Source organism: Oncorhynchus kisutch, linkage group LG27 (genome assembly GCF_002021735.2).
Source record: "Oncorhynchus kisutch isolate 150728-3 linkage group LG27, Okis_V2, whole genome shotgun sequence".
In the NCBI taxonomy this organism is placed as follows: domain Eukaryota; kingdom Metazoa; phylum Chordata; class Actinopteri; order Salmoniformes; family Salmonidae; genus Oncorhynchus; species Oncorhynchus kisutch.
In genome coordinates, this window is record NC_034200.2 from 9712194 (window position 1) to 9739247 (window position 27054).

Here is a 27054-nt window from a genome sequence, read left to right on the forward strand (position 1 = left end):
TAGACCTCCAGTCAGTCCTGACATAGAAGTAGGTCTGTATGCTCCCCACTTCAAATAGCGATTATAGGCGCGCAAATATTCGTCCACAGGCTAAATGCGCATTATTGGAGTAGATCGCTAAAGTGAATTTACTAACGCACAATTTAGGGGGAAAAATAGTCTGCTGATGAAAGAGATAAGCGGGAGCCTGACAGAGCTGCCAATATAATTTGACAGACCATTGACATCCATGCAAAACACTCGCCAGATACATGTTATTCAGCCACTGAGGACAGAAATGTAACGCCGTGACGTAACCTCACTCAGAATTTATTTTGTTTTCAATTTATTGAGCTAGGCTGTATCAAATATGAGGCAAATTCTATCAGGGGAACATCAGACTTTATTTATTTGTTTATTACTTTATTTTTGCCCACATCAAACTTATAATCTTTCACAAAATCGCCTCTATGACATACTTCTTTATTACGACGTGGAAACTCGATTTCAGAACCTTGGACAATTCTGAGGTTCACAACCAGAACAGCCTTGAACTCAAAGCACTGGACAACCCGTCTTTACCTTTCAATTAACAAAGTAAATGTAGAAATATCTTTATAACTTTTTCACATATCAACTTGAAATCAGTGAGTAATATTTTTGTTTCGCTTTGGAATGTTATATTGCTCATGTTTATGAACACAGAGCACTAATGTCTATGCTTAATACTGTGATTTAGAATCGGTCCCAAATGGAACTCTGTTTCCTATATAAAGCACTGCTTTTGACCAGACCCCTTTGGGCCATGGTCAAAAGCAGTGCACTTTATAGGGAATAGGTTGCCATTTCAGAGACAGCCAGAGCTGAGCTAGCTAGGCCAACTGAACTGATGCCATGCATTTCATTTTGCTAATATTGAAGCATGTTGTTTTCCACAGGCACTATTGACCATGGGAACCGTAATGTCTATCTCGCTCCGCAAGAAGGCAGTCCTCTTCAAAGATGGGCCGGACACTGTGGGCCACTTGATGGAAGTCCAGACCGGTAAGAGCGCAAAAGACAAGACTCTGAAGCGTTACTCACCATGGAGGCGGATTATGAAGAAGAAGAGCTCCAAGAAGGTGCAGGCCCACGAGAACACCAACCAAAACAACATTGCCCATCTGAGTAATGAGAACCTGGAGAAGTCTCAGTCCTTCTCCAACCTGTCCACCCTCACCCTTGAGAAGTCTCAGTCCTGTGACAAGCTGTCCACCCAGGACCAAGGCACTCCAGCCATCTCCAACAGCTCCAACAGCGTCGCCTCGTTGGTCGAGAAGGCCCCCTTACCCAACTCAAACATGGCCCCCGACACGCCCCAGATGGTGACTGTCCAGGACCTCGACACTCCCAGGAGGCTGGTGATGGTCCACGCTACAACCAGCGAGCTGCTGCGCTGTCTGGGTGAGTTCCTGTGCCGGCGCTGCTACCGGCTCCAGGACATGTCTTCCATGGACCCGGTGCTGTGGCTGCGGGTGGTGGACCGTTATCTGCTGGACAACTGCTATCAGAGCCAGAGCTGCATCAATCCGGCCGCTGTGGTCTTCCTCTACATGCTGTGCCGCGAGGCGGTTTCCTCCGAGGTGGCCACCTTGCACGAGCTACATGCCGTGCTGCTCACCTGCCTCTATACGACCTGCTCCTACATGGGCAATGAGATCGCCTACCCCCTGAAACCCTTCCTGGTGGACACCTGCAGGCAGACCTTCTGGATCCGCTGCATGACCATCACCAAGCTGATGAGTGTCAAGATGCTCCAGATGAACACAGACCCTAACTTCTTCTGCCAGGTGTTTGCTGACCTGAAGAACGAGAGCCAGAAGGAGGAGAAGAAGAGCCGCCTGCTCAGCGGTGTGTACGGCACTCAGTGAGGGACATAGGGTATAGGGGCCAGGGGAGGGCGGGTGCCAACTACAGTCTGACATTTCAAAATGGGAGGGAGGATGATTGGTTGAGGGAGGGGAAGAGGGTGAGCTTTGATGGGAAAGATGATTTATAGATTTTAAGGGTTAATGTGAGGGTAAATTTGACTTGAACGAGAACACAAATCGGTAGCTATGAATGTGTGGAGGACTGAGGCGTTAGCTTACGATCTACTATACCAGCTGACTGTCTGATGTGTGCACTTCCTACCACTGGAGGGAAGGAGGCACCCTTGAGTGACTGGGCTAGTGCTCACATCACACTGAGGCTGCAGCCCACCAGCCTATTGTTCTGACTGTGGGAGATGTGCACTTCCTACCACGGGAGGGAAGGAGGCACCCTTGAGTGACTGGACTAGTGCTCAGATCATGGTTGAACTGACAAGCTGCGACCCTGGTGCTTTAGACAGTGAAGTGAACACCAATGTTCCCCCTCAGCACGAAACGGGACAGTACTGGGGGACAGGGGTTTGTTTGAGGACCATTGGTTCTGATGAATTTGAACAAACAGTATGACTGTTTTGAAATAAAATGCTTTAAATAATTTCTTAAAATCATCACATGTTGTGTCCTTATTATTTTACAAATATATATTTTCCTTGTCATTTTGAGATCTTGGTGGAGATAATACTTTACGAGTGGTGGAAAAAGAACCCAATTGTCATACTTGAGTAAAAGTAAAGATACTTAATAGGAAATAATGACTCAAGTAAAAGTGAAAGTCACCCAGTAAAATATTACTTGAGTACAAGTCTAAAGGTATCTAGTTTTAAATGTACTTAAGTATCAAAAGGGAAAGCAAAGGCTATATATCAAATTCCTTATATTATGCAGATGTTCTTGTTTTGATTTATTTATGGAAAGCCAGGGGCACAGTCTAACAATATTTTACAAACCAGATCAGAGGCAGTAGGGATGAGTTCTCTTAATAAGTGTATGAATTTGACTGTTTTGCTGTCCTGCCTGAGCATTGGAAATGTAAGGAGCACATCTTTTCTTTCTGAATGTTGTCAAGTAGAGGGTAAAATTTAAAAAATATATACATTCTCAAGTAAAGTACCAGTAACCATGGGAACAAGAGTTTTTCAGTGTGTGTGTCATGTTCATGCAGATTTACAGTGATATTTACACTACAAAATCAGTTGTCTTAGTGTTACCCAGAGAACAGGATGGTCTTAAATGCCTGCTCTCTACTGCACTGACCCAATATCTCCTACAGACAGACACACACAGGGAGAGAGATTTGAGTTTGTGAGATATTGATAATATATTGGGACAGCAATTAGGGATGGGGAGGTACAGTGGGGCAAAAAAGTATTTAGTCAGCCACCAATTGTGCAAGTTCTCCCACTTAAAAAGATGAGAGAGGCCTGTAATTTTCATCATAGGTACACTTCAACTATGACAGACAAAATGAGAAAAAAAATCCAGAAAATCACATTGTAGGATTTTTAATGAATTTATTTGCAATTATGGTGGAAAATAAGCATTTGGTCAATAAAATAGTTTATCTCAATACTTTGTTATATACCCTTTGTTGGCAATGACAGAGGTCAAACGATTTCTGTAAGTCTTCACAAGGTTTCCACACACTGTTGCTGGTATTTTGGCCCATTCCTCCATGCAGATCTCCTCTAGAGCAGTGATGTTTTAGGGCTGTTCCTGGGCAACACGGACTGTCAACTCCCTCCAAAGATTTTATATGGGGTTGAGATCTGGAGACTGGCTAGGCCACTCCAGGACCTTGAAATGCTTCTTACGAAGCCACTCCTTCGTTGCCCGGGCGGTGTGTTTAGGATCATTGTCATGCTGAAAGACCCAGTCACGTTCCATCTTCAATGCCCTTGCTGACGGAAGGAGGTTTTCAATCAAAATCTCACGATACATGGCCCCATTCATTCTTTCCTTTACACGGATCAGTCGTCCTGGTCCCTTTGCAGAAAAACAGCCCCAAAGCATGATGTTTCCACCCCCATGCTTCACAGTAGGTATGGTGTTCTTTGGATGCAACTCGGCATTCTTTGTCTTTCAAACACGACGATTTGAGTTTTTACCAAAAGGTTATATTTTGGTTTCATCTGACCATATGACATTCTCCCAATTTTCTTCTGGATCATCCAAATGCTCTCTAGCAAACCTCAGACGGGCCTGGACATGTACTGGCTTAAGCAGGGGGACACGTCTGGCACTGCAGGATTTGAGTCCCTGGCGGTGTAGTGTGTTACTGATGGTAGGCTTTGTTACTTTGGTCCCAGCTCTCTGCAGGTCATTCACTAGATCCCCCCCCCCGTGTGGTTCTGGGATTTTTGCTCACCGTTCTTGTGATCATTTTGACCCCACGGGGTGAGATCTTGCGTGGAGCCCCAGATCGAAGGAGATTATCAGTGGTCTTGTATGTCTTCCATTTCCTAATAATTGCTCCCACAGTTGATTTCTTCAAACCAAGCTGCTTACCTATTGCAGATTCAGTCTTCCCAGCCTGGGTCTACAATTTTGTTTCTGGTGTCCTTTGACAGCTCTTTGGTCTTGGCCATAGTGGAGTTTGGAGTGTGACTGTTTGAGGTTGTGGACAGGTGTCTTTTATACTGATAACAAGTTCAAACAGGTGCCATTAATACAGGTAACGAGTGGAGGACAGAGGAGCCTCTTAAAGAAGAAGTTACAGGTCTGTGAGAGCCAGAAATCTTGCTTGTTTGTAGGTGATCAAATACTTATTTTCCACCATGATTTGCAAATAAATTCATTAAAAATCCTACAATGTGATTATCTGGATTTTCTTTTCTCATTTTGTCCGTCATAGTTGAAGTGTACCTATGATGAAAATTACAGGCCTCTCTCACCTTTTTAAGTGGGAGAAGTTGCACAATTGGTGTCTGACTAAATACTTATTTGCCCCACTGTACTTGAATATTCAAACCGAGCTTAGTCTAGTATTGGATCAACTGTTGTATGATTTTTAAAAATTCTAAAAAAAAACGTTTGAATGAAGTTGTATAAGCTTTTATTTCAGCTACTGCTGGTTCTTATGTTGCTTTTTACATGAAAATGCAATTTAGCGTACTTTTATAGCGCATTTTAAACTAGACCTCCAGTCAGTCCTGACATAGAAGTAGGTCTGTATGCTCCCCACTTCAAATAGCGATTATAGGCGCGCAAATATTCGCCCACAGGCTAAATGCGCATTATTGGAGTAGATCGCTAAAGTGAATTTACTAACGCACAATTTAGGGGGAAAAATAGTCTGCTGATGAAAGAGATAAGCGGGAGCCTGACAGAGCTGCCAATATAATTTGACAGACCATTGACATCCATGCAAAACACTCGCCAGATACATGTTATTCAGCCACTGAGGACAGAAATGTAACGCCGTGACGTAACCTCACTCAGAATTTATTTTGTTTTCAATTTATTGAGCTAGGCTGTATCAAATATGAGGCAAATTCTATCAGGGGAACATCAGACTTTATTTATTTGTTTATTACTTTATTTTTGCCCACATCAAACTTATAATCTTTCACAAAATCGCCTCTATGACATACTTCTTTATTACGACGTGGAAACTCGATTTCAGAACCTTGGACAATTCTGAGGTTCACAACCATAACAGCCTTGAACTCAAAGCACTGGACAACCCGTCTTTACCTTTCAATTAACAAAGTAAATGTAGAAATATCTTTATAACTTTTTCACATATCAACTTGAAATCAGTGAGTAATATTTTTGTTTCGCTTTGGAATGTTATATTGCTCATGTTTATGAACACAGAGCACTAATGTCTATGCTTAATACTGTGATTTAGAATCGGTCCCAAATGGAACTCTGTTTCCTATATAAAGCACTGCTTTTGACCAGACCCCTTTGGGCCATGGTCAAAAGCAGTGCACTTTATAGGGAATAGGTTGCCATTTCAGAGACAGCCAGAGCTGAGCTAGCTAGGCCAACTGAACTGATGCCATGCATTTCATTTTGCTAATATTGAAGCATGTTGTTTTCCACAGGCACTATTGACCATGGGAACCGTAATGTCTATCTCGCTCCGCAAGAAGGCAGTCCTCTTCAAAGATGGGCCGGACACTGTGGGCCACTTGATGGAAGTCCAGACCGGTAAGAGCGCAAAAGACAAGACTCTGAAGCGTTACTCACCATGGAGGCGGATTATGAAGAAGAAGAGCTCCAAGAAGGTGCAGGCCCACGAGAACACCAACCAAAACAACATTGCCCATCTGAGTAATGAGAACCTGGAGAAGTCTCAGTCCTTCTCCAACCTGTCCACCCTCACCCTTGAGAAGTCTCAGTCCTGTGACAAGCTGTCCACCCAGGACCAAGGCACTCCAGCCATCTCCAACAGCTCCAACAGCGTCGCCTCGTTGGTCGAGAAGGCCCCCTTACCCAACTCAAACATGGCCCCCGACACGCCCCAGATGGTGACTGTCCAGGACCTCGACACTCCCAGGAGGCTGGTGATGGTCCACGCTACAACCAGCGAGCTGCTGCGCTGTCTGGGTGAGTTCCTGTGCCGGCGCTGCTACCGGCTCCAGGACATGTCTTCCATGGACCCGGTGCTGTGGCTGCGGGTGGTGGACCGTTATCTGCTGGACAACTGCTATCAGAGCCAGAGCTGCATCAATCCGGCCGCTGTGGTCTTCCTCTACATGCTGTGCCGCGAGGCGGTTTCCTCCGAGGTGGCCACCTTGCACGAGCTACATGCCGTGCTGCTCACCTGCCTCTATACGACCTGCTCCTACATGGGCAATGAGATCGCCTACCCCCTGAAACCCTTCCTGGTGGACACCTGCAGGCAGACCTTCTGGATCCGCTGCATGACCATCACCAAGCTGATGAGTGTCAAGATGCTCCAGATGAACACAGACCCTAACTTCTTCTGCCAGGTGTTTGCTGACCTGAAGAACGAGAGCCAGAAGGAGGAGAAGAAGAGCCGCCTGCTCAGCGGTGTGTACGGCACTCAGTGAGGGACATAGGGTATAGGGGCCAGGGGAGGGCGGGTGCCAACTACAGTCTGACATTTCAAAATGGGAGGGAGGATGATTGGTTGAGGGAGGGGAAGAGGGTGAGCTTTGATGGGAAAGATGATTTATAGATTTTAAGGGTTAATGTGAGGGTAAATTTGACTTGAACGAGAACACAAATCGGTAGCTATGAATGTGTGGAGGACTGAGGCGTTAGCTTACGATCTACTATACCAGCTGACTGTCTGATGTGTGCACTTCCTACCACTGGAGGGAAGGAGGCACCCTTGAGTGACTGGGCTAGTGCTCACATCACACTGAGGCTGCAGCCCACCAGCCTATTGTTCTGACTGTGGGAGATGTGCACTTCCTACCACGGGAGGGAAGGAGGCACCCTTGAGTGACTGGACTAGTGCTCAGATCATGGTTGAACTGACAAGCTGCGACCCTGGTGCTTTAGACAGTGAAGTGAACACCAATGTTCCCCCTCAGCACGAAACGGGACAGTACTGGGGGACAGGGGTTTGTTTGAGGACCATTGGTTCTGATGAATTTGAACAAACAGTATGACTGTTTTGAAATAAAATGCTTTAAATAATTTCTTAAAATCATCACATGTTGTGTCCTTATTATTTTACAAATATATATTTTCCTTGTCATTTTGAGATCTTGGTGGAGATAATACTTTACGAGTGGTGGAAAAAGAACCCAATTGTCATACTTGAGTAAAAGTAAAGATACTTAATAGGAAATAATGACTCAAGTAAAAGTGAAAGTCACCCAGTAAAATATTACTTGAGTACAAGTCTAAAGGTATCTAGTTTTAAATGTACTTAAGTATCAAAAGGGAAAGCAAAGGCTATATATCAAATTCCTTATATTATGCAGATGTTCTTGTTTTGATTTATTTATGGAAAGCCAGGGGCACAGTCTAACAATATTTTACAAACCAGATCAGAGGCAGTAGGGATGAGTTCTCTTAATAAGTGTATGAATTTGACTGTTTTGCTGTCCTGCCTGAGCATTGGAAATGTAAGGAGCACATCTTTTCTTTCTGAATGTTGTCAAGTAGAGGGTAAAATTTAAAAAATATATACATTCTCAAGTAAAGTACCAGTAACCATGGGAACAAGAGTTTTTCAGTGTGTGTGTCATGTTCATGCAGATTTACAGTGATATTTACACTACAAAATCAGTTGTCTTAGTGTTACCCAGAGAACAGGATGGTCTTAAATGCCTGCTCTCTACTGCACTGACCCAATATCTCCTACAGACAGACACACACAGGGAGAGAGATTTGAGTTTGTGAGATATTGATAATATATTGGGACAGCAATTAGGGATGGGGAGGTACAGTGGGGCAAAAAAGTATTTAGTCAGCCACCAATTGTGCAAGTTCTCCCACTTAAAAAGATGAGAGAGGCCTGTAATTTTCATCATAGGTACACTTCAACTATGACAGACAAAATGAGAAAAAAAATCCAGAAAATCACATTGTAGGATTTTTAATGAATTTATTTGCAATTATGGTGGAAAATAAGCATTTGGTCAATAAAATAGTTTATCTCAATACTTTGTTATATACCCTTTGTTGGCAATGACAGAGGTCAAACGATTTCTGTAAGTCTTCACAAGGTTTCCACACACTGTTGCTGGTATTTTGGCCCATTCCTCCATGCAGATCTCCTCTAGAGCAGTGATGTTTTAGGGCTGTTCCTGGGCAACACGGACTGTCAACTCCCTCCAAAGATTTTATATGGGGTTGAGATCTGGAGACTGGCTAGGCCACTCCAGGACCTTGAAATGCTTCTTACGAAGCCACTCCTTCGTTGCCCGGGCGGTGTGTTTAGGATCATTGTCATGCTGAAAGACCCAGTCACGTTCCATCTTCAATGCCCTTGCTGACGGAAGGAGGTTTTCAATCAAAATCTCACGATACATGGCCCCATTCATTCTTTCCTTTACACGGATCAGTCGTCCTGGTCCCTTTGCAGAAAAACAGCCCCAAAGCATGATGTTTCCACCCCCATGCTTCACAGTAGGTATGGTGTTCTTTGGATGCAACTCGGCATTCTTTGTCTTTCAAACACGACGATTTGAGTTTTTACCAAAAGGTTATATTTTGGTTTCATCTGACCATATGACATTCTCCCAATTTTCTTCTGGATCATCCAAATGCTCTCTAGCAAACCTCAGACGGGCCTGGACATGTACTGGCTTAAGCAGGGGGACACGTCTGGCACTGCAGGATTTGAGTCCCTGGCGGTGTAGTGTGTTACTGATGGTAGGCTTTGTTACTTTGGTCCCAGCTCTCTGCAGGTCATTCACTAGATCCCCCCCCCCGTGTGGTTCTGGGATTTTTGCTCACCGTTCTTGTGATCATTTTGACCCCACGGGGTGAGATCTTGCGTGGAGCCCCAGATCGAAGGAGATTATCAGTGGTCTTGTATGTCTTCCATTTCCTAATAATTGCTCCCACAGTTGATTTCTTCAAACCAAGCTGCTTACCTATTGCAGATTCAGTCTTCCCAGCCTGGGTCTACAATTTTGTTTCTGGTGTCCTTTGACAGCTCTTTGGTCTTGGCCATAGTGGAGTTTGGAGTGTGACTGTTTGAGGTTGTGGACAGGTGTCTTTTATACTGATAACAAGTTCAAACAGGTGCCATTAATACAGGTAACGAGTGGAGGACAGAGGAGCCTCTTAAAGAAGAAGTTACAGGTCTGTGAGAGCCAGAAATCTTGCTTGTTTGTAGGTGATCAAATACTTATTTTCCACCATGATTTGCAAATAAATTCATTAAAAATCCTACAATGTGATTATCTGGATTTTCTTTTCTCATTTTGTCCGTCATAGTTGAAGTGTACCTATGATGAAAATTACAGGCCTCTCTCACCTTTTTAAGTGGGAGAAGTTGCACAATTGGTGTCTGACTAAATACTTATTTGCCCCACTGTACTTGAATATTCAAACCGAGCTTAGTCTAGTATTGGATCAACTGTTGTATGATTTTTAAAAATTCTAAAAAAAAACGTTTGAATGAAGTTGTATAAGCTTTTATTTCAGCTACTGCTGGTTCTTATGTTGCTTTTTACATGAAAATGCAATTTAGCGTACTTTTATAGCGCATTTTAAACTAGACCTCCAGTCAGTCCTGACATAGAAGTAGGTCTGTATGCTCCCCACTTCAAATAGCGATTATAGGCGCGCAAATATTCGCCCACAGGCTAAATGCGCATTATTGGAGTAGATCGCTAAAGTGAATTTACTAACGCACAATTTAGGGGGAAAAATAGTCTGCTGATGAAAGAGATAAGCGGGAGCCTGACAGAGCTGCCAATATAATTTGACAGACCATTGACATCCATGCAAAACACTCGCCAGATACATGTTATTCAGCCACTGAGGACAGAAATGTAACGCCGTGACGTAACCTCACTCAGAATTTATTTTGTTTTCAATTTATTGAGCTAGGCTGTATCAAATATGAGGCAAATTCTATCAGGGGAACATCAGACTTTATTTATTTGTTTATTACTTTATTTTTGCCCACATCAAACTTATAATCTTTCACAAAATCGCCTCTATGACATACTTCTTTATTACGACGTGGAAACTCGATTTCAGAACCTTGGACAATTCTGAGGTTCACAACCATAACAGCCTTGAACTCAAAGCACTGGACAACCCGTCTTTACCTTTCAATTAACAAAGTAAATGTAGAAATATCTTTATAACTTTTTCACATATCAACTTGAAATCAGTGAGTAATATTTTTGTTTCGCTTTGGAATGTTATATTGCTCATGTTTATGAACACAGAGCACTAATGTCTATGCTTAATACTGTGATTTAGAATCGGTCCCAAATGGAACTCTGTTTCCTATATAAAGCACTGCTTTTGACCAGACCCCTTTGGGCCATGGTCAAAAGCAGTGCACTTTATAGGGAATAGGTTGCCATTTCAGAGACAGCCAGAGCTGAGCTAGCTAGGCCAACTGAACTGATGCCATGCATTTCATTTTGCTAATATTGAAGCATGTTGTTTTCCACAGGCACTATTGACCATGGGAACCGTAATGTCTATCTCGCTCCGCAAGAAGGCAGTCCTCTTCAAAGATGGGCCGGACACTGTGGGCCACTTGATGGAAGTCCAGACCGGTAAGAGCGCAAAAGACAAGACTCTGAAGCGTTACTCACCATGGAGGCGGATTATGAAGAAGAAGAGCTCCAAGAAGGTGCAGGCCCACGAGAACACCAACCAAAACAACATTGCCCATCTGAGTAATGAGAACCTGGAGAAGTCTCAGTCCTTCTCCAACCTGTCCACCCTCACCCTTGAGAAGTCTCAGTCCTGTGACAAGCTGTCCACCCAGGACCAAGGCACTCCAGCCATCTCCAACAGCTCCAACAGCGTCGCCTCGTTGGTCGAGAAGGCCCCCTTACCCAACTCAAACATGGCCCCCGACACGCCCCAGATGGTGACTGTCCAGGACCTCGACACTCCCAGGAGGCTGGTGATGGTCCACGCTACAACCAGCGAGCTGCTGCGCTGTCTGGGTGAGTTCCTGTGCCGGCGCTGCTACCGGCTCCAGGACATGTCTTCCATGGACCCGGTGCTGTGGCTGCGGGTGGTGGACCGTTATCTGCTGGACAACTGCTATCAGAGCCAGAGCTGCATCAATCCGGCCGCTGTGGTCTTCCTCTACATGCTGTGCCGCGAGGCGGTTTCCTCCGAGGTGGCCACCTTGCACGAGCTACATGCCGTGCTGCTCACCTGCCTCTATACGACCTGCTCCTACATGGGCAATGAGATCGCCTACCCCCTGAAACCCTTCCTGGTGGACACCTGCAGGCAGACCTTCTGGATCCGCTGCATGACCATCACCAAGCTGATGAGTGTCAAGATGCTCCAGATGAACACAGACCCTAACTTCTTCTGCCAGGTGTTTGCTGACCTGAAGAACGAGAGCCAGAAGGAGGAGAAGAAGAGCCGCCTGCTCAGCGGTGTGTACGGCACTCAGTGAGGGACATAGGGTATAGGGGCCAGGGGAGGGCGGGTGCCAACTACAGTCTGACATTTCAAAATGGGAGGGAGGATGATTGGTTGAGGGAGGGGAAGAGGGTGAGCTTTGATGGGAAAGATGATTTATAGATTTTAAGGGTTAATGTGAGGGTAAATTTGACTTGAACGAGAACACAAATCGGTAGCTATGAATGTGTGGAGGACTGAGGCGTTAGCTTACGATCTACTATACCAGCTGACTGTCTGATGTGTGCACTTCCTACCACTGGAGGGAAGGAGGCACCCTTGAGTGACTGGGCTAGTGCTCACATCACACTGAGGCTGCAGCCCACCAGCCTATTGTTCTGACTGTGGGAGATGTGCACTTCCTACCACGGGAGGGAAGGAGGCACCCTTGAGTGACTGGACTAGTGCTCAGATCATGGTTGAACTGACAAGCTGCGACCCTGGTGCTTTAGACAGTGAAGTGAACACCAATGTTCCCCCTCAGCACGAAACGGGACAGTACTGGGGGACAGGGGTTTGTTTGAGGACCATTGGTTCTGATGAATTTGAACAAACAGTATGACTGTTTTGAAATAAAATGCTTTAAATAATTTCTTAAAATCATCACATGTTGTGTCCTTATTATTTTACAAATATATATTTTCCTTGTCATTTTGAGATCTTGGTGGAGATAATACTTTACGAGTGGTGGAAAAAGAACCCAATTGTCATACTTGAGTAAAAGTAAAGATACTTAATAGGAAATAATGACTCAAGTAAAAGTGAAAGTCACCCAGTAAAATATTACTTGAGTACAAGTCTAAAGGTATCTAGTTTTAAATGTACTTAAGTATCAAAAGGGAAAGCAAAGGCTATATATCAAATTCCTTATATTATGCAGATGTTCTTGTTTTGATTTATTTATGGAAAGCCAGGGGCACAGTCTAACAATATTTTACAAACCAGATCAGAGGCAGTAGGGATGAGTTCTCTTAATAAATGTATGAATTTGACCGTTTTTCTGTCCTGCCTGAGCAATCGATGTCGCGATGGTATAAAGGGTCGGGAGAGAGGCGCAGGAATGTGTAATAGGGGTTTTAGTTTACCCAAATTACGGCGTGCGTTGTAAAGGCCAAACAAACACGTTCCAAAACACACGCTAGAAATACAAAACAAAAGAGTCAGGAGTACCTTGAATAAATAACAGACTCTCACAATGATTAAAACACGGGACTAGACCTGTAATCATTTCTTCAATCCACAATGGCACGAAATCCCAAAACACACAGCACAGGTACTCACACGCACCAACGGACATTGTAACAATAATCGACAGGACACTGGTAAACCAAGGACACACTTATTCAAATATGAATCACTTGGAATAGGGGTCAGGTATGCGTAGTGAATGTTCCGGAGGGATCCGTGACATTCAAAATGTCACGAGCACATATTTTCTTTCGGATCGTAGTCAAGTAAAAGTTTAAAAAATATATAAATATTCAAGTAAAGTACGGATACTCCAAAGTAGTACTTTAAAGTATTTTTACTTAGTTACTTAACACCGCTGTAGTTTTTCTAATGATTAGTAAATGGATTATAAATGTATATATTAACATCTAATAAATTATCCAGTAATCAATTTGAAAGTTTAGTAAATAACTATATATAGCTTGCTAACATTTACAAATGTACAAACAACAATTAGTAAATAGTGAACAAACTGTTTATAAATGATCTATTACTGGATGTTGTTATGAAGCGAGAATCAAACATTTGATTTCAATTGCCCATCCCTAACACCAATGGACAGACAGACATGCACACACACATTCCTTTACCTGGTCAAAGTTGTCCAGAGCAGCGTGGAGGTTGGCATGCATGCCAGTGGGAGGCTCGTTAGTGATCTTGATGGCATTCTCCAGGATGCCCTGAGTCAGGAGAGGAGAACAAACACACTTTTCAATTAGGAAAACACACAGTGTTATTATAAATGCATGTGTGTGTGTGTGTGTGTGTGTGTGTGTGTGTGTGTGTGTGTGTGTGTGTGTGTGTGTGTGTGTGTGTGTGTGTGTGTGTGTGTGTGTGTGTGTGTGTTTACCTGAGGGATGATGTGCTCCTGTGGTGTAGGGGCAGGCTCAGCACTCATAAACACTCTGTAGTCCTGGTGACTGCCCTCACAGCAGCGTTCCAGAAGCTTCTCCAACGACCCCAGCCAGCGAGCCACCAGGTGGATATTCTGACAGAGATACATGAATGAATGGATTGATTGATGAACAGATGTTTGCGTGAACAAACTAATACATTGATGAATGAAACAGTGAATGGATGGATGCAATGATGAATGAAGGATTGAACTATATCTTATGCACAGTATATAGCAAGATTGCCATACCTGTAGGATGACCCAGTGTCCCTCCTTAGCAGCCATCTCCATGGCAACCTCAGCCACAGCCTCCTGGCCCTGACCCAAAGACACATTGTGGAGCTTCCCCAGGTCTATGGTGAATCCTAACTTCCTGCCTGTTACCATGGGAACAAGAGTTTCTCAGTGTGTGTGTCATGTTCATTCAGATTTACAGTGATATTTACATTACAAAATCAGTTGTCTTAGTGTTACCCAGTGACTCCACGTCTTTGAGAGGGTCTACTCCGGGAGACAGGATGAAGAAGACAGGCGAGGCGGGTCCACTCTCTCTGAAGGACTTAGCAAACTCGGTCTTCCTCCTCTCTGTATACTTCACCCCTAACTTCTCCTCCACAAAGTTTCTACACACAGAAAGAGAGAGGGAGATAGAGATAGAGTGAGAGGGGGGGTATGGGGAGGGAGAATGATCGTCATTATAATTTGCCAGAGACATATGAAAGATTGGGGTGGAGGGAAAGAGGAGAGGTAGAGGAGAGGGAGAGAAGAGAGAGGGAGAGGAGAGGAGAGGGAGAGGATAGAGAGAGAAGAGGAGAGTGAGGAGAGGGAGAGAAGATGAGAGGGAGAGAAGAAGGAGAGGAGAGGGAGTGAAGAGGAGAGGGAGAGAAGAAGGAGAGGAGAGGGAGAGGAGAGGTAGAGAACAGTAGAGGGAGAGTAGAGGGAGAGGAGGGAGAGAAGAGGAGAGGTAGAGAAGAGGAGAGGGAGAGAAGAGGAGAGACTAGGAGAGGGAGAGAAGAGGAGAGGTAGAGAAGAGGAGAGGGAGAGGAGAGGAGAGAAGAGGGAGAGGAGAGGGAGAGAAGAGGAGAGGTAGAGAATAGGTAGAGAAGAGGGAGAGGGAGAGGGAGAGGGAGAGGGAGAGGGAGAGGGAGAGGGAGAGGGAGAGGAGAGGGAGAGGGAGAGGAGAGGGAGAGGAGAGGGAGAGAAGAGGAGAGGGAGAGAAGAGGGAGAGAAGAGGAGAGGGAGAGAAGAGGAGAGGGAGAGGAGAGGGAGAGAAGAGGAGAGGGAGAGAAGAGGAGAGGAGAGAAGAGGAGAGGGAGAGGAGAGGGAGAGAAGAGGAGAGGGAGAGGAGAGGGAGAGAAAGCGGCAGTAAGGAGTAAAAAAGGACAGGAGATGAGAGGGAGAGAAGAAGGAGAGGAGAGGGAGTGAAGAGGAGAGGGAGAGAAGAAGGAGAGGAGAGGGAGAGGAGAGGTAGAGAACAGTAGAGGGAGAGTAGAGGGAGAGGAGGGAGAGAAGAGGAGAGGTAGAGAAGAGGAGAGGGAGAGAAGAGGAGAGACTAGGAGAGGGAGAGAAGAGGAGAGGTAGAGAAGAGGAGAGGGAGAGGAGAGGAGAGAAGAGGGAGAGGAGAGGGAGAGAAGAGGAGAGGTAGAGAATAGGTAGAGAAGAGGGAGAGGGAGAGGGAGAGGGAGAGGGAGAGGGAGAGGGAGAGGGAGAGGGAGAGGGAGAGGGAGAGGGAGAGAGGGAGAGGAGAGGGAGAGGGAGAGGAGAGGGAGAGGAGAGGGAGAGAAGAGGAGAGGGAGAGAAGAGGGAGAGAAGAGGAGAGGGAGAGAAGAGGAGAGGGAGAGGAGAGGGAGAGAAGAGGAGAGGGAGAGAAGAGGAGAGGGAGAGAAGAGGAGAGGGAGAGGAGAGGGAGAGAAGAGGAGAGGGAGAGGAGAGGGAGAGAAAGCGGCAGTAAGGAGTAAAAAAGGACAGGAGGCCAGCTAAGGTACATTGTATGTCCCTCAACTATCCACTGTGTGTTGGGAGGTGGTGGGTATTGTTGGCGTGCGGTCACCTGACAGCGTAAGTCATCCTATCAGGTCTCAGGGCTCTCATCATAATGAGTTTCTGCAGGGAACTTTTTGCTTTCCACTCCTGAGGAAACTTCTCTTTCTCCGGACACTCGGACTCTACCACCTTTTTCCAGCGTTTAGGGGAGCCCTCGATGTCCCGGTCCAAACCACGAAACTCATCAGTGAAACTCATTGTCTAGAGGAGAAGAGGGGAAATACATGTTTGTAAGTGTGTGTGTGTGTGTGTTTGTGTTTGATACTGTGTGTGTGTACCTTGATGGCGCTCCAGGCCTGGTTGGAGAGGAAGTCTACAGGACAGATGTAGCTGTGGTCGATGTTGAAGCGGAGCAGGAAGTCTAGTTCTCGTACGTCTATCTCCTTACTCATCAGTAACAACTGGGGAACAGGGAACACACTATTAGAACTAACACACAGACACACACAGAGAGACTCCCCCCCCCCCCGCCCCCACAGACACACCTGGAAGGCGAGTTGAGCGGTGAAGGTGAGTTTGTCTCTCTCAAACAGGCCTCTACTGATGTAGTTGAAGGTGGAGTAGGTGATGCCGTCAATTAGAGTGTTGACTCTGCTCCTCACGTCCTCACACACCTCTGCCTGCTCCACCGCCTTGTGGAACACCACGTTAAACGCCTACAGGGAGGGAGACAGTGAAAGACAAAGACAAGCCTAGAGAAGCTAGAACGCTGTAATCTGGTCGTTAACTGGTCTGTACTGGTCCATTTGGACAGGTCTTGATTTACCTGTAGAAATAAAGGTTAAATGAAATAAAAAGTGCTGTTGGTAACCTTGAGGCTGAACTGGTACATGGGGTTGATCTTGTTGAGGTCGTTCATGATGAAGTAGAGCAGAGAGGATCTGACTGCTACGGGGCGGTAGTGTTCTCTGGCCTCGTTGATCTTCACCTCGTTCACCTTCGCCTCCAGAACCTACGTCCCAAAACAGCATATTAGCAATCAGGACCAAGCGATTTGGCTATGCAGTCTGTCTAAGTTCTCTTCCTTTATCCTTAAACCTCTGTCTCACCTTCATCTCGATCTCCGCGGCCGTGTGTTTGGTGGTCTCTAGTTTCTCCACCAGGACGTTGTCTCCTAGGAAGTTGCTCTCAGCAGCAGAGAGACGGCCCCAGCAGCTCGTCTTCCAACAGCTTCAGCTCTATCTTGAACAGGTTCTGCTGCTTGGTCAGGTCACTCTGCAACCGCGACACAACCGTTATGCAACCACAACACAACTGTTATACAACCACAACACAACCGTTATACAACTGTTATACAACCACAACACAACACAACCGTTATACAACCACAACACAACACAACCGTTATACAACCACAACACAACACAACCGTTATACAACCACAATACAACACAACCGTTATACAACCACAACACAACCGTTATACAACTGTTATACAACCACAACACAACACAACCGTTATACAGCTGTTATGCAACCACAACACAACCGTTATACAACCACAACACAACCGTTATACAACTGTTATACAACCACAACACAACACAACCGTTATACAACCGTTATGCAACCACAACACAACCGTTATACAACCACAACACAACCGTTATACAGCTGTTATGCAACCACAATACAACACAACCGTTATACAGCTGTTATGCAACCACAACACAACACAACCGTTATACAGCTGTTATACAACCACAACACAACACAACCGTTATACAGCTGTTATGCAACCACAACACAACACAACCGTTATACAACCGTCATACAACCACAATACAACCGCAACATAACAAACAAACTTTACTCAAATAAATCATTTCGCAACATGTGGGTGGCGCCGGGAATCAAACCCACGACCCTGGTGTTACAAACACCCTACTCTCTGTCTGAGCTATACAAGACCACGACTATGCAGGAACCGAACACAACCAAACTTCAAGTGTCATTTTGTGACCATGTGAGGTCAAGAAGGAAGAGGCTAAGAGAGCCAGGAAGGACAGGGGACATAGCCATCTATCCCACCTTGAGGTGCTCGAGGTCGGGCCTCTCCAGATTGACCACCTGAGCCAGCAGCTGGTCCTCCAGGCCGTCTCTTGTAACAGTGAAGTTGATGAGGGTGGTCTGTGCCTGGATCTCAGGCTTATAGTGGGGGTTAGCCAGCTTAGTGTGGAGGATCAGCCTGAACGCTGGGTGGAAGAAACACTCTTTATCCCCCACCTTTATACAACTGGGAGAGAGAGGGAGAGAGGAGGAGTGTGCATTACCTGCCTTTTTTGATGATGATGTGGTGTGTGTGTGTGTGTGTGTGTGTATGTTACCTGCCCTTCTTGATCGTGTGTCGTCCCAGTAGAGGGTCTATGACAGGGTCGATGGACTCCTCCAGATTCTCTATGAGGACAGTGTCTCCAGTCACAACAGCCTGCTCTATCACATCCACATACCTGGGGAAATGGGCTTTAGGTAGAACACATCAAACATACCTGAAGAGAGAGCAAGCTTAACAGATACATCTATTAGGGAGATCCATTCAGGAGAGGGGAGAGTAGGATGGAGGGATGACACAGAGGAGAGGAGAGCAATCTCACCCTTTCTCTCCCAGGCTGACCACCTTGAGACTGTTGCCATAACGAATCTTGATCCACTTGATGCCCTGCAGTTGGGGGTCAATAAGCAGTGGCCAGCGTTCACCTGGGCGCACACAAAGGAGGAACATGTTACAATTGCAATACGTTTACAGATGTAGGATCTTAATTTGAGCCAGTTTGCTACAGCATAATCCTGCGGCAACAGGATATGTGAGTTAACATAATTCATGGACATTTCTGTAAGGGAGAATCAAGTCTGAAATTTCTAAGTGGAAATTACAAACTTCAGAAGCCCTGTTAAACCTCAAATTGCAGGAATTTTCTCCTGCCACCGTGTGATCAAATTAAGATCTTACATCTGTAGCATGGACATAAAGGTGTAGAAAGTGTAAAACATTCTCTACGCTCACAGTTGGTGAGGATGGTGGCGTTCTGAGTGGACATCTTGTCTCCCGGCAACCCCTCGTTGTTCCACTGAGCCACGGTAGCATCATCAGTCAGCATACATACTGGATCTAACCCCTCCGTCATGGGGATGGGGATCTGAGAGGGGGAGGAGACGAGAGGAGGAGAGGTGTGTTAGCATACCCACTGGATCTAACCCCTCTGTCATGGGGATGGGGATCTGAGAGAGGGAGGAGACGAGAGGAGGAGAGGTGTGTTAGCATACACACTGGATCTAACCCCTCTGTCATGGAGATGGGGATCTGAGAGAGGGAGGAGACGAGAGGAGGAGAGGTGTGTTAGCATACACACTGGATCTAACCCCTCTGTCATGGGGATGGGGATCTGAGAGAGGGAGGAGACGAGAGGAGGAGAGGTGTGTTAGCATACACACTGGATCTAACCCCTCCGTCATGGGGATGGGGATCTGAGAGAGGGAGGAGACGAGAGGAGGAGAGGTGTGTTAGCATACACACTGGATCTAACCCCTCTGTCATGGGGATGTTGATCTGAGAGAGGGAGGAGATGAGAGGAGGAGAGGTGTGTTAGCATACACACTGGATCTAACCCCTCCGTCATGGGGATGGGGATCTGAGAGAGGGAGGAGACGAGAGGAGGAGAGGTGTGTTAGCATACACACTGGATCTAACCCCTCTGTCATGGGGATGGGGATCTGAGAGAGGGAGGAGATGAGAGGAGGAGAGGTGTGTTAGCATACACACTGGATCTAACCCCTCTGTCATGGGGATGGGGATCTGAGAGGGGGAGGGGAATAGGAGAGGGGGAGCATAAGAGATGAGAGGAGAGAAGGACCTTCTGGCCACGTAGGAAGGGCATCCAGAGGTTCTCCAGTAGTTCTCTGCGGTACTTCTTAGAGAAGGATCCGGCGTAGGAGATGAAGGCTGCAGTCAGCAGAATGTCTCCACACAGAGTCTCCTCCTGTTCATGGTACCCGGCTACAGAGTGGCCCCAACGCACATTCTCCGACTGAAACACACACATTATCCACCAGTGGATAAAACGTACTGTTAATGTTTGGAAACTTTCCAAAGTAGCATGACAACAAACTAACCGAGCTGTTATTGGTCAGCCAGCTCCTTACCTCGAGTCCTTTGACGAGGCGATTGGCCAGTTCGATGGTTTTGTTGGTGTGATTGACCTCGTCCTGACAGCGAAGCTTCTCAGAGGTCGCCTTCTCAAACGCAGCAGTCAGGGTTTCCAGACTACAGTCCAACTCCTACACAGGCGCACACACGGACGCAGACACACACAGTTAAGGGAAATGTGGGAGGGAGAGAGAGAGAGAGAGAGAGAGAGAGAGGAGAGAGAGAGAGAGAGAGAGAGAGAGAGAGAGAGAGAGACAGAGACAGAGACAGAGACAGAGACAGAGACAGAGACAGAGACAGAGACAGAGAGAGAGAGAGAGAGAGAGAGAGAGAGAGATCGAGATCGAGATCGAGATCGAGAGAGACACCCACAGCTAGTTTCTTCCTAATGGCTTCTAGTTTGTCTGCGGCCTCAGCCAGGTCAGCATTAGCCTGAGACAGACACAGCTTCTTCACCTCCACCTCACAGAACACCTGGGGAGGAAACAAGCACGCTCACAAATACACATTCCATAACATCAGTTTAACTTGCAAACATCCACAAGGGTAATACAGTATCTTAAAAGACGTGTGTGGGTGTGGTAGCCAACCTCAGGCTATTAGGTGAGAGAGATACTTACATACATCTATGTACAGCAGTAGGAGAGAAAGGAAAAAGAACAATGTGAGAAAAAGATGACACAAGCTAAAGAACATTATTCTTCCATAGCGTTGACCAGGTGCTGCATATGAAATGAACCAGAGGTAAGACTGCATTTGGTCATTATACATGCAGTCACAGCTGAAGAAGGAAGTTGACATACACTTAGGTTGGAGTCATTAAAACTCGTTTTTCAACCACTTCACAAATATCTTGATTTGGCAAGTCGGTTAGGACATCTACTTTGTGCGCGACACAAGTCATTTTTACAACAATTGTTAACAGACAGATTATTTCACTTATAATTCACAGTATCACAATTCCAGTGGGTCAGAAGTTTACATACACTAAGTTGACTGTGCCTTTAAACAGCTTGGAAAATTCCAGAAAATTATGTCCTGGCTTTAGAAACTTCTGATAGGCTAATTGACATCATTTGGGTCAATTGGAGGCGTACCTGTGGATGTATTTCAAGGCCTACCTTCAAAGTCAGTGCCTCTTTGCTTGACATCATGGGAAAATCAAAAGAAACCAGCCAAGACCCCAGAAAAAAAGTCTGGTTCATCCTTGGGAGCAATTTCCAAATGAATGAAGGTACCACGTTCATCTGTACAAACAACAGTACGCAAGTATAAACACCCCGGGACCACGCAGTCGTCATACCGCTCAGGAAGGAGACGCATTCTGTCTCCTAGAGAGGAACGTACTAAATGCAAATAAATCCCAGAACAACAGCAAAGGACCTTGTGAAGATGCTGGAGGAAACAGGTACAAAAGTATCTATATCCACAGTTAAACAAGTCCTATATCGACATAATATGAAAGGTCGTTCAGCAAGGAAGAAGCCACTGCTCCAAAACCTCCGTAAAAAAGCCAGACTATGGTTTGCAACTGCACATGGGGACAAAGATCGTACTTTTTGGAGAAATGTCCTCTGGTCTGATGAAACAAAAATAGAACTGTTTGACCAAAATTACCATAGTTATGTTTGGAGGAAAAAGGAGGAGGCTTGCAAGCCGAAGAACACCATCCCAACCGTGAAGCACAGGGATGGCAGCATCATGTTGTGGGGGTGCTTTGCTGCAGGAGGGACTGGTGCACTTCACAAAATAGATGGCACCATGAGGAAGAAAATGATGTGGATATATTGAAGCAACATCTCAAGACATCAGCCAGGAAGTTAAAGCTTGGTCCCAAATGGGTCTTCCAAATGGACAATGACCCCAAGCATACTTCCAAAGTTGTGGCAAAATGACTTAAGGACAACAAAGTCAAGGTACTGGAGTGGCCATCACAAAGCCCTGACCTCAATCCTATAGAACATTTGTGGGCAGAACTGAAAAAGCATGTGCAAGCAAGGAGGCGTACAAACCTGTCTCAGTTACACCAGCTCTGTCAGGAGTAACTTATTGTGGGAAGCTTGTGGAAGGCTACCCAAAACGTTTGACCCAAGTTAAACAATTTAAAGGCAATGCTACCAAATATTAATTGAGTGTATGTAAACTTCTGACCCACTGGGAATGTGATGAAAGAAATAAAAGCTGAAATAAAATATTCTCTCCACTATTACTCTGACATTTCACATTCTTAAAATAAAGTGCTGATCCTAACTGACCTAAAACAGGGAATTTTTACGAGGATTAAATGTCAGGCATTGTGAAATGCTGATTTGAAATGTATTTGGCTAAGGTGTATGTAAACTTCTGACTTCAACTGTACGTGTTCAGTTTCTGTGTGTGCATCTATATACAGTATGGTGTATCAGAGTATGTGTGGTGTATACAGTATGGTGTATTAGTGTGTGTGTGTTGTATACAGTATTGTGTATTAGTGTGTGTGTGTGTTGTGTATACAGTACAGTGTATTAGTGTGTGTGGTGTATACAGTATTGTGTATTAGTGTGTGTGGAGGGTATACAGTATTGTGTATTTGTGTGTGGGGTGTATACAGTATCTTGTATTAGTGTGTGTGTAGGGTGTATACAGTATTGTGTTTTAGTGGGTGTGGAGTGTATACAGCATTGTGTATTAGTGTGTGTGTAGGGTGTATACAGTATTGTGTATTAGTGTGTGTGTAGGGTGTATACAGTATTGTGTATTAGTGTGTGTGGGGTGTATACAGCATTGTGTATTAGTGTGTGTGGAGTGTATACAGTATCTTGTAAATAGTGTGTGTGTAGGGTGTATACAGTATTGTGTATTAGTGTGTGTGTAGGGTGTATACAGTATTGTGTATTAGTGTGTGTGGGGTGTATACAGTATTGTGTATTAGTGTGTGTGTGTGTGTGTGTGGGGTGTATACAGTATATTGTATTAGTGTGTGTGTAGGGTGTATACAGTATTGTGTATTAGTGTGTGTGTAGGGTGTATACAGTATATTGTATTAGTGCGTGTAGGGTGTATACAGTATTGTGTTTTAGTGTGTGTGGAGTGTATACAGTATTGTGTATTAGTGTGTGTGGAGTGTATACAGTATTGTGTATTACTGTGTGGGGTGTATACAGTATTGTGTATTACTGTGTGTAGGGTGTATACAGTATTGTGTATTAGTGTGTGTGTAGGGTGTATACAGTATTGTGTATTAGTGTGTGTGGGGTGTATACAGCATTGTGTATTAGTGTGTGTGGAGTGTATACAGTATCTTGTAAATAGTGTGTGTGTAGGGTGTATACAGTATTGTGTATTAGTGTGTGTGTAGGGTGTATACAGTATTGTGTATTAGTGTGTGTGTAGGGTGTATACAGTATTGTGTATTAGTGTGTGTGGGGTGTATACAGCATTGTGTATTAGTGTGTGTGGAGTGTATACAGTATCTTGTAAATAGTGTGTGTGTAGGGTGTATACAGTATTGTGTATTAGTGTGTGTGTAGGGTGTATACAGTATTGTGTATTAGTGTGTGTGGGGTGTATACAGTATTGTGTATTAGTGTGTGTGTGTGTGTGTGTGGGGTGTATACAGTATATTGTATTAGTGTGTGTGTAGGGTGTATACAGTATTGTGTATTAGTGTGTGTGTAGGGTGTATACAGTATATTGTATTAGTGCGTGTAGGGTGTATACAGTATTGTGTTTTAGTGTGTGTGGAGTGTATACAGTATTGTGTATTAGTGTGTGTGGAGTGTATACAGTATTGTGTATTACTGTGTGGGGTGTATACAGTATTGTGTATTACTGTGTGTAGGGTGTATACAGTATTGTGTATTAGTGTGTGTAGGGTGTATACAGAATTGTGTATTAGTGTGTGTGTAGGGTGTATACAGTATTGTGTATTAGTGTGTGTGGAGTGTATACAGTATTGTGTATTAGTGTGTGTGGAGTGTATACAGTATTGTGTATTACTGTGTGGGGTGTATACAGTATTGTGTATTACTGTGTGGGGTGTATACAGTATTGTGTATTAGTGTGTGGGGTGTATACAGTGTTGTGTATTACTGTGTGGGGTGTATACAGTGTTGTGTATTACTGTGTGGGGTGTATACAGTATTGTGTATTACTGTGTGGGGTGTATACAGTATTGTGTATTAGTGTGTGTGGAGTGTATACAGTATTGTGTATTACTGTGTGGGGTGTATACAGTATTGTGTATTACTGTGTGGGGTGTATACAGTATTGTGTATTAGTGTGTGTGGAGTGTATACAGTATTGTGTATTACTGTGTGGGGTGTATACAGTATTGTGTATTACTGTGTGGGGTGTATACAGTATTGTGTATTAGTGTGTTGGGTGTATACAGTATTGTGTATTACTGTGTGGGGTGTATACAGTGTTGTGTATTACTGTGTGGGGTGTATACAGTATTGTGTATTAGTGTATGGGGTGTATACAGTATTGTGTATTAGTGTGTGTGGAGTGTATACAGTATTGTGTATTACTGTGTGGGGTGTATACAGTATTGTGTATTACTGTGTGGGGTGTATAGAGTATTGTGTATTAGTGTGTGTGTAGGGTGTATACAGTAGTGTGTATTAGTGTGTGTGGAGTGTATACAGTATTGTGTATTACTGTGTGGGGTGTATACAGTGTTGTGTATTACTGTGTGGGGTGTATACAGTATTGTGTATTACTGTGTGGGGTGTATACAGTATTGTGTATTACTGTGTGGGGTGTATACAGTATTGTGTATTAGTGTGTGTGGAGTATATACAGTATTGTGTATTACTGTGTGGGGTGTATACAGTGTTGTGTATTACTGTGTGGGGTGTATACAGTATTGTGTATTACTGTGTGGGGTGTATACAGTGTTGTGTATTAGTGTGTGGGGTGTATACAGTATTGTGTATTAGTGTGTGGGGTGTATACAGTATTGTGTATTACTGTGTGGGGTGTATACAGTGTTGTGTATTACTGTGTGGGGTGTATACAGTATTGTGTATTACTGTGTGGGGTGTATACAGTATTGTGTATTAGTGTGTGTGGAGTGTATACAGTATTGTGTATTACTGTGTGGGGTGTATACAGTATTGTGTATTACTGTGTGGGGTGTATACAGTATTGTGTATTAGTGTGTGTGGAGTGTATACATTATTGTGTATTACTGTGTGGGGTGTATACAGTATTGTGTATTAGTGTGTGTGGAGTGTATACAGTATTGTGTATTACTGTGTGGGGTGTATACAGTATTGTGTATTACTGTGTGGGGTGTATACAGTATTGTGTATTAGTGTGTGTGGAGTGTATACAGTATTGTGTATTACTGTGTGGGGTGTATACAGTATTGTGTATTACTGTGTGGGGTGTATACAGTATTGTGTATTAGTGTGTGTGTAGGGTGTATACAGTATTGTGTATTAGTGTGTGTGGAGTGTATACAGTATTGTGTATTAGTGTGTGTGGAGTGTATACAGTATTGTGTATTACTGTGTGGGGTGTATACAGTGTTGTGTATTACTGTGTGGGGTGTATACAGTATTGTGTATTACTGTGTGGGGTGTATACAGTATTGTGTATTACTGTGTGGGGTGTATACAGTACTGTGTATTAGTGTGTGTGGAGTGTATACAGTATTGTGTATTACTGTGTGGGGTGTATACAGTGTTGTGCATTACTGTGTGGGGTGTATACAGTATTGTGTATTACTGTGTGGGGTGTATACAGTATTGTGTATTACTGTGTGGGGTGTATACAGTATTGTGTATTACTGTGTGGGGTGTATACAGTATTGTGTATTAGTGTGTTGGGTGTATACAGTATTGTGTATTACTGTGTGGGGTGTATACAGTATTGTGTATTAGTGTATGGGGTGTATACAGTATTGTGTATTACTGTGTGGGGTGTATACAGTATTGTGTATTAGTGTGTGGGGTGTATACAGTATTGTGTATTAGTGTGTGTGGAGTGTACCTCGTGGAAGCGTATGATGTTGAGGACCCAGGCACAGAGACCGGCGGCGGCGGATGATTTGAGTCTGACAAACTCAGGGTTAAACTCTGGGTCACTGAGGTACTCATCTCTCACGCACCTCACTGTCGATTCCGGGATGTGTTCCTTGTCAAAGTTCACCAACGCCTGTAGGAAGTCATCCACCTGGGCATAGACACACACATGGACATGCACACTCTGAAACACTCTGGAACACTCTGAAACACTGCCATTAACACGAAGTGACACAGACACACGAATGGCAAGACAGACAAACTGTCACCTATGGGATATATGCTCCTTACACACATGGTCACACAGACAAGACAAGACAAGACACACCAAGACTGACCTTGCTCATGACTACTTTCGCTGCCTTCCAGCTGCGGTCTTTGGGTAATTTACCATGAGGAGCCAGTAGCACCATGACAGCAGCAGACACGTTAGTCACTATGGCTGGGGGGTTAGGGAACGTCTTCAACTCTGTCAGGTTCAGCTAGTGGGAGGACACACATATTATTAGGAATCGCATGATATAAATGAAACAACGTCCTGTATTAAAGGTCCAATATATCTCCATATCAAATCATTTCTGGGTAGCAATTAAGTCAAATTCAAAAAGGCACTCGTACATCTGAGCTATCTTTGTTGCAGGTGCATGGTAACAATTGAATAACATGAGAAAAAAATAAGGAACCTGCAAACTGCTCTTGCTAGTATGACTGCTCTTAGTTAAGCTTTACGTATTGGCCTCAGGGCCTTCGTCTTGAGGCTTTTAGTTGTTTAACGGGTAGCAATTATGTACCTTA

At 44.6% G+C, this 27054-nt stretch overlaps 4 protein-coding genes across 4 annotated transcripts in view; 3 read left to right on the plus strand and 1 right to left on the minus strand.

The window, feature by feature from the left end:
* LOC109866973 (dynein heavy chain 11, axonemal-like) overlaps positions 1-17301 on the minus strand; it is a 25570-nt gene extending 8269 nt beyond the window's left edge. Inside the window, exons 1-9 of the mRNA XM_031806792.1 lie at positions 17154-17301; positions 16916-17056; positions 16590-16760; positions 16383-16505; positions 16112-16305; positions 14536-14684; positions 14311-14438; positions 14017-14154; positions 13757-13846 (exon numbers count right to left, since the gene is read on the minus strand). Of these exons, the coding sequence (XP_031662652.1) occupies positions 13757-13846; positions 14017-14154; positions 14311-14438; positions 14536-14684; positions 16112-16305; positions 16383-16505; positions 16590-16760; positions 16916-17056; positions 17154-17159 (1140 nt within the window). The 5' untranslated portion in view covers positions 17160-17301. The remainder of the gene's footprint in view (positions 1-13756; positions 13847-14016; positions 14155-14310; positions 14439-14535; positions 14685-16111; positions 16306-16382; positions 16506-16589; positions 16761-16915; positions 17057-17153) is intronic.
* LOC109888313 (cyclin-dependent kinase 5 activator 1-like) lies at positions 922-1922 on the plus strand. Its single transcript, XM_020479491.2, has one exon. It carries the CDS (start codon positions 930-932, stop codon positions 1887-1889), a length of 960 nt encoding a protein of 319 aa, XP_020335080.2. The 5' UTR covers positions 922-929; the 3' UTR covers positions 1890-1922.
* LOC109888314 (cyclin-dependent kinase 5 activator 1-like) lies at positions 5943-6943 on the plus strand. Its single transcript, XM_031806793.1, has one exon. It carries the CDS (start codon positions 5951-5953, stop codon positions 6908-6910), a length of 960 nt encoding a protein of 319 aa, XP_031662653.1. The 5' UTR covers positions 5943-5950; the 3' UTR covers positions 6911-6943.
* LOC116357796 (cyclin-dependent kinase 5 activator 1-like) lies at positions 10964-11964 on the plus strand. The gene has a single exon (XM_031806794.1). The coding sequence runs from the start codon at positions 10972-10974 to the stop codon at positions 11929-11931; it is 960 nt and encodes a 319-aa protein (XP_031662654.1). The 5' UTR covers positions 10964-10971; the 3' UTR covers positions 11932-11964.
* Positions 17302-27054: the final 9753 nt, after the last annotated feature.

Excerpts from the sequence above, each read along its gene's own strand:
- LOC109888313 (XM_020479491.2), top strand. The coding sequence starts at position 930 with ATGGGAACCGTAATGTCTATCTCGCTCCGCAAGAAGGCAGTCCTCTTC.
- LOC109888314 (XM_031806793.1), top strand. The coding sequence starts at position 5,951 with ATGGGAACCGTAATGTCTATCTCGCTCCGCAAGAAGGCAGTCCTCTTC.
- LOC116357796 (XM_031806794.1), top strand. The coding sequence starts at position 10,972 with ATGGGAACCGTAATGTCTATCTCGCTCCGCAAGAAGGCAGTCCTCTTC.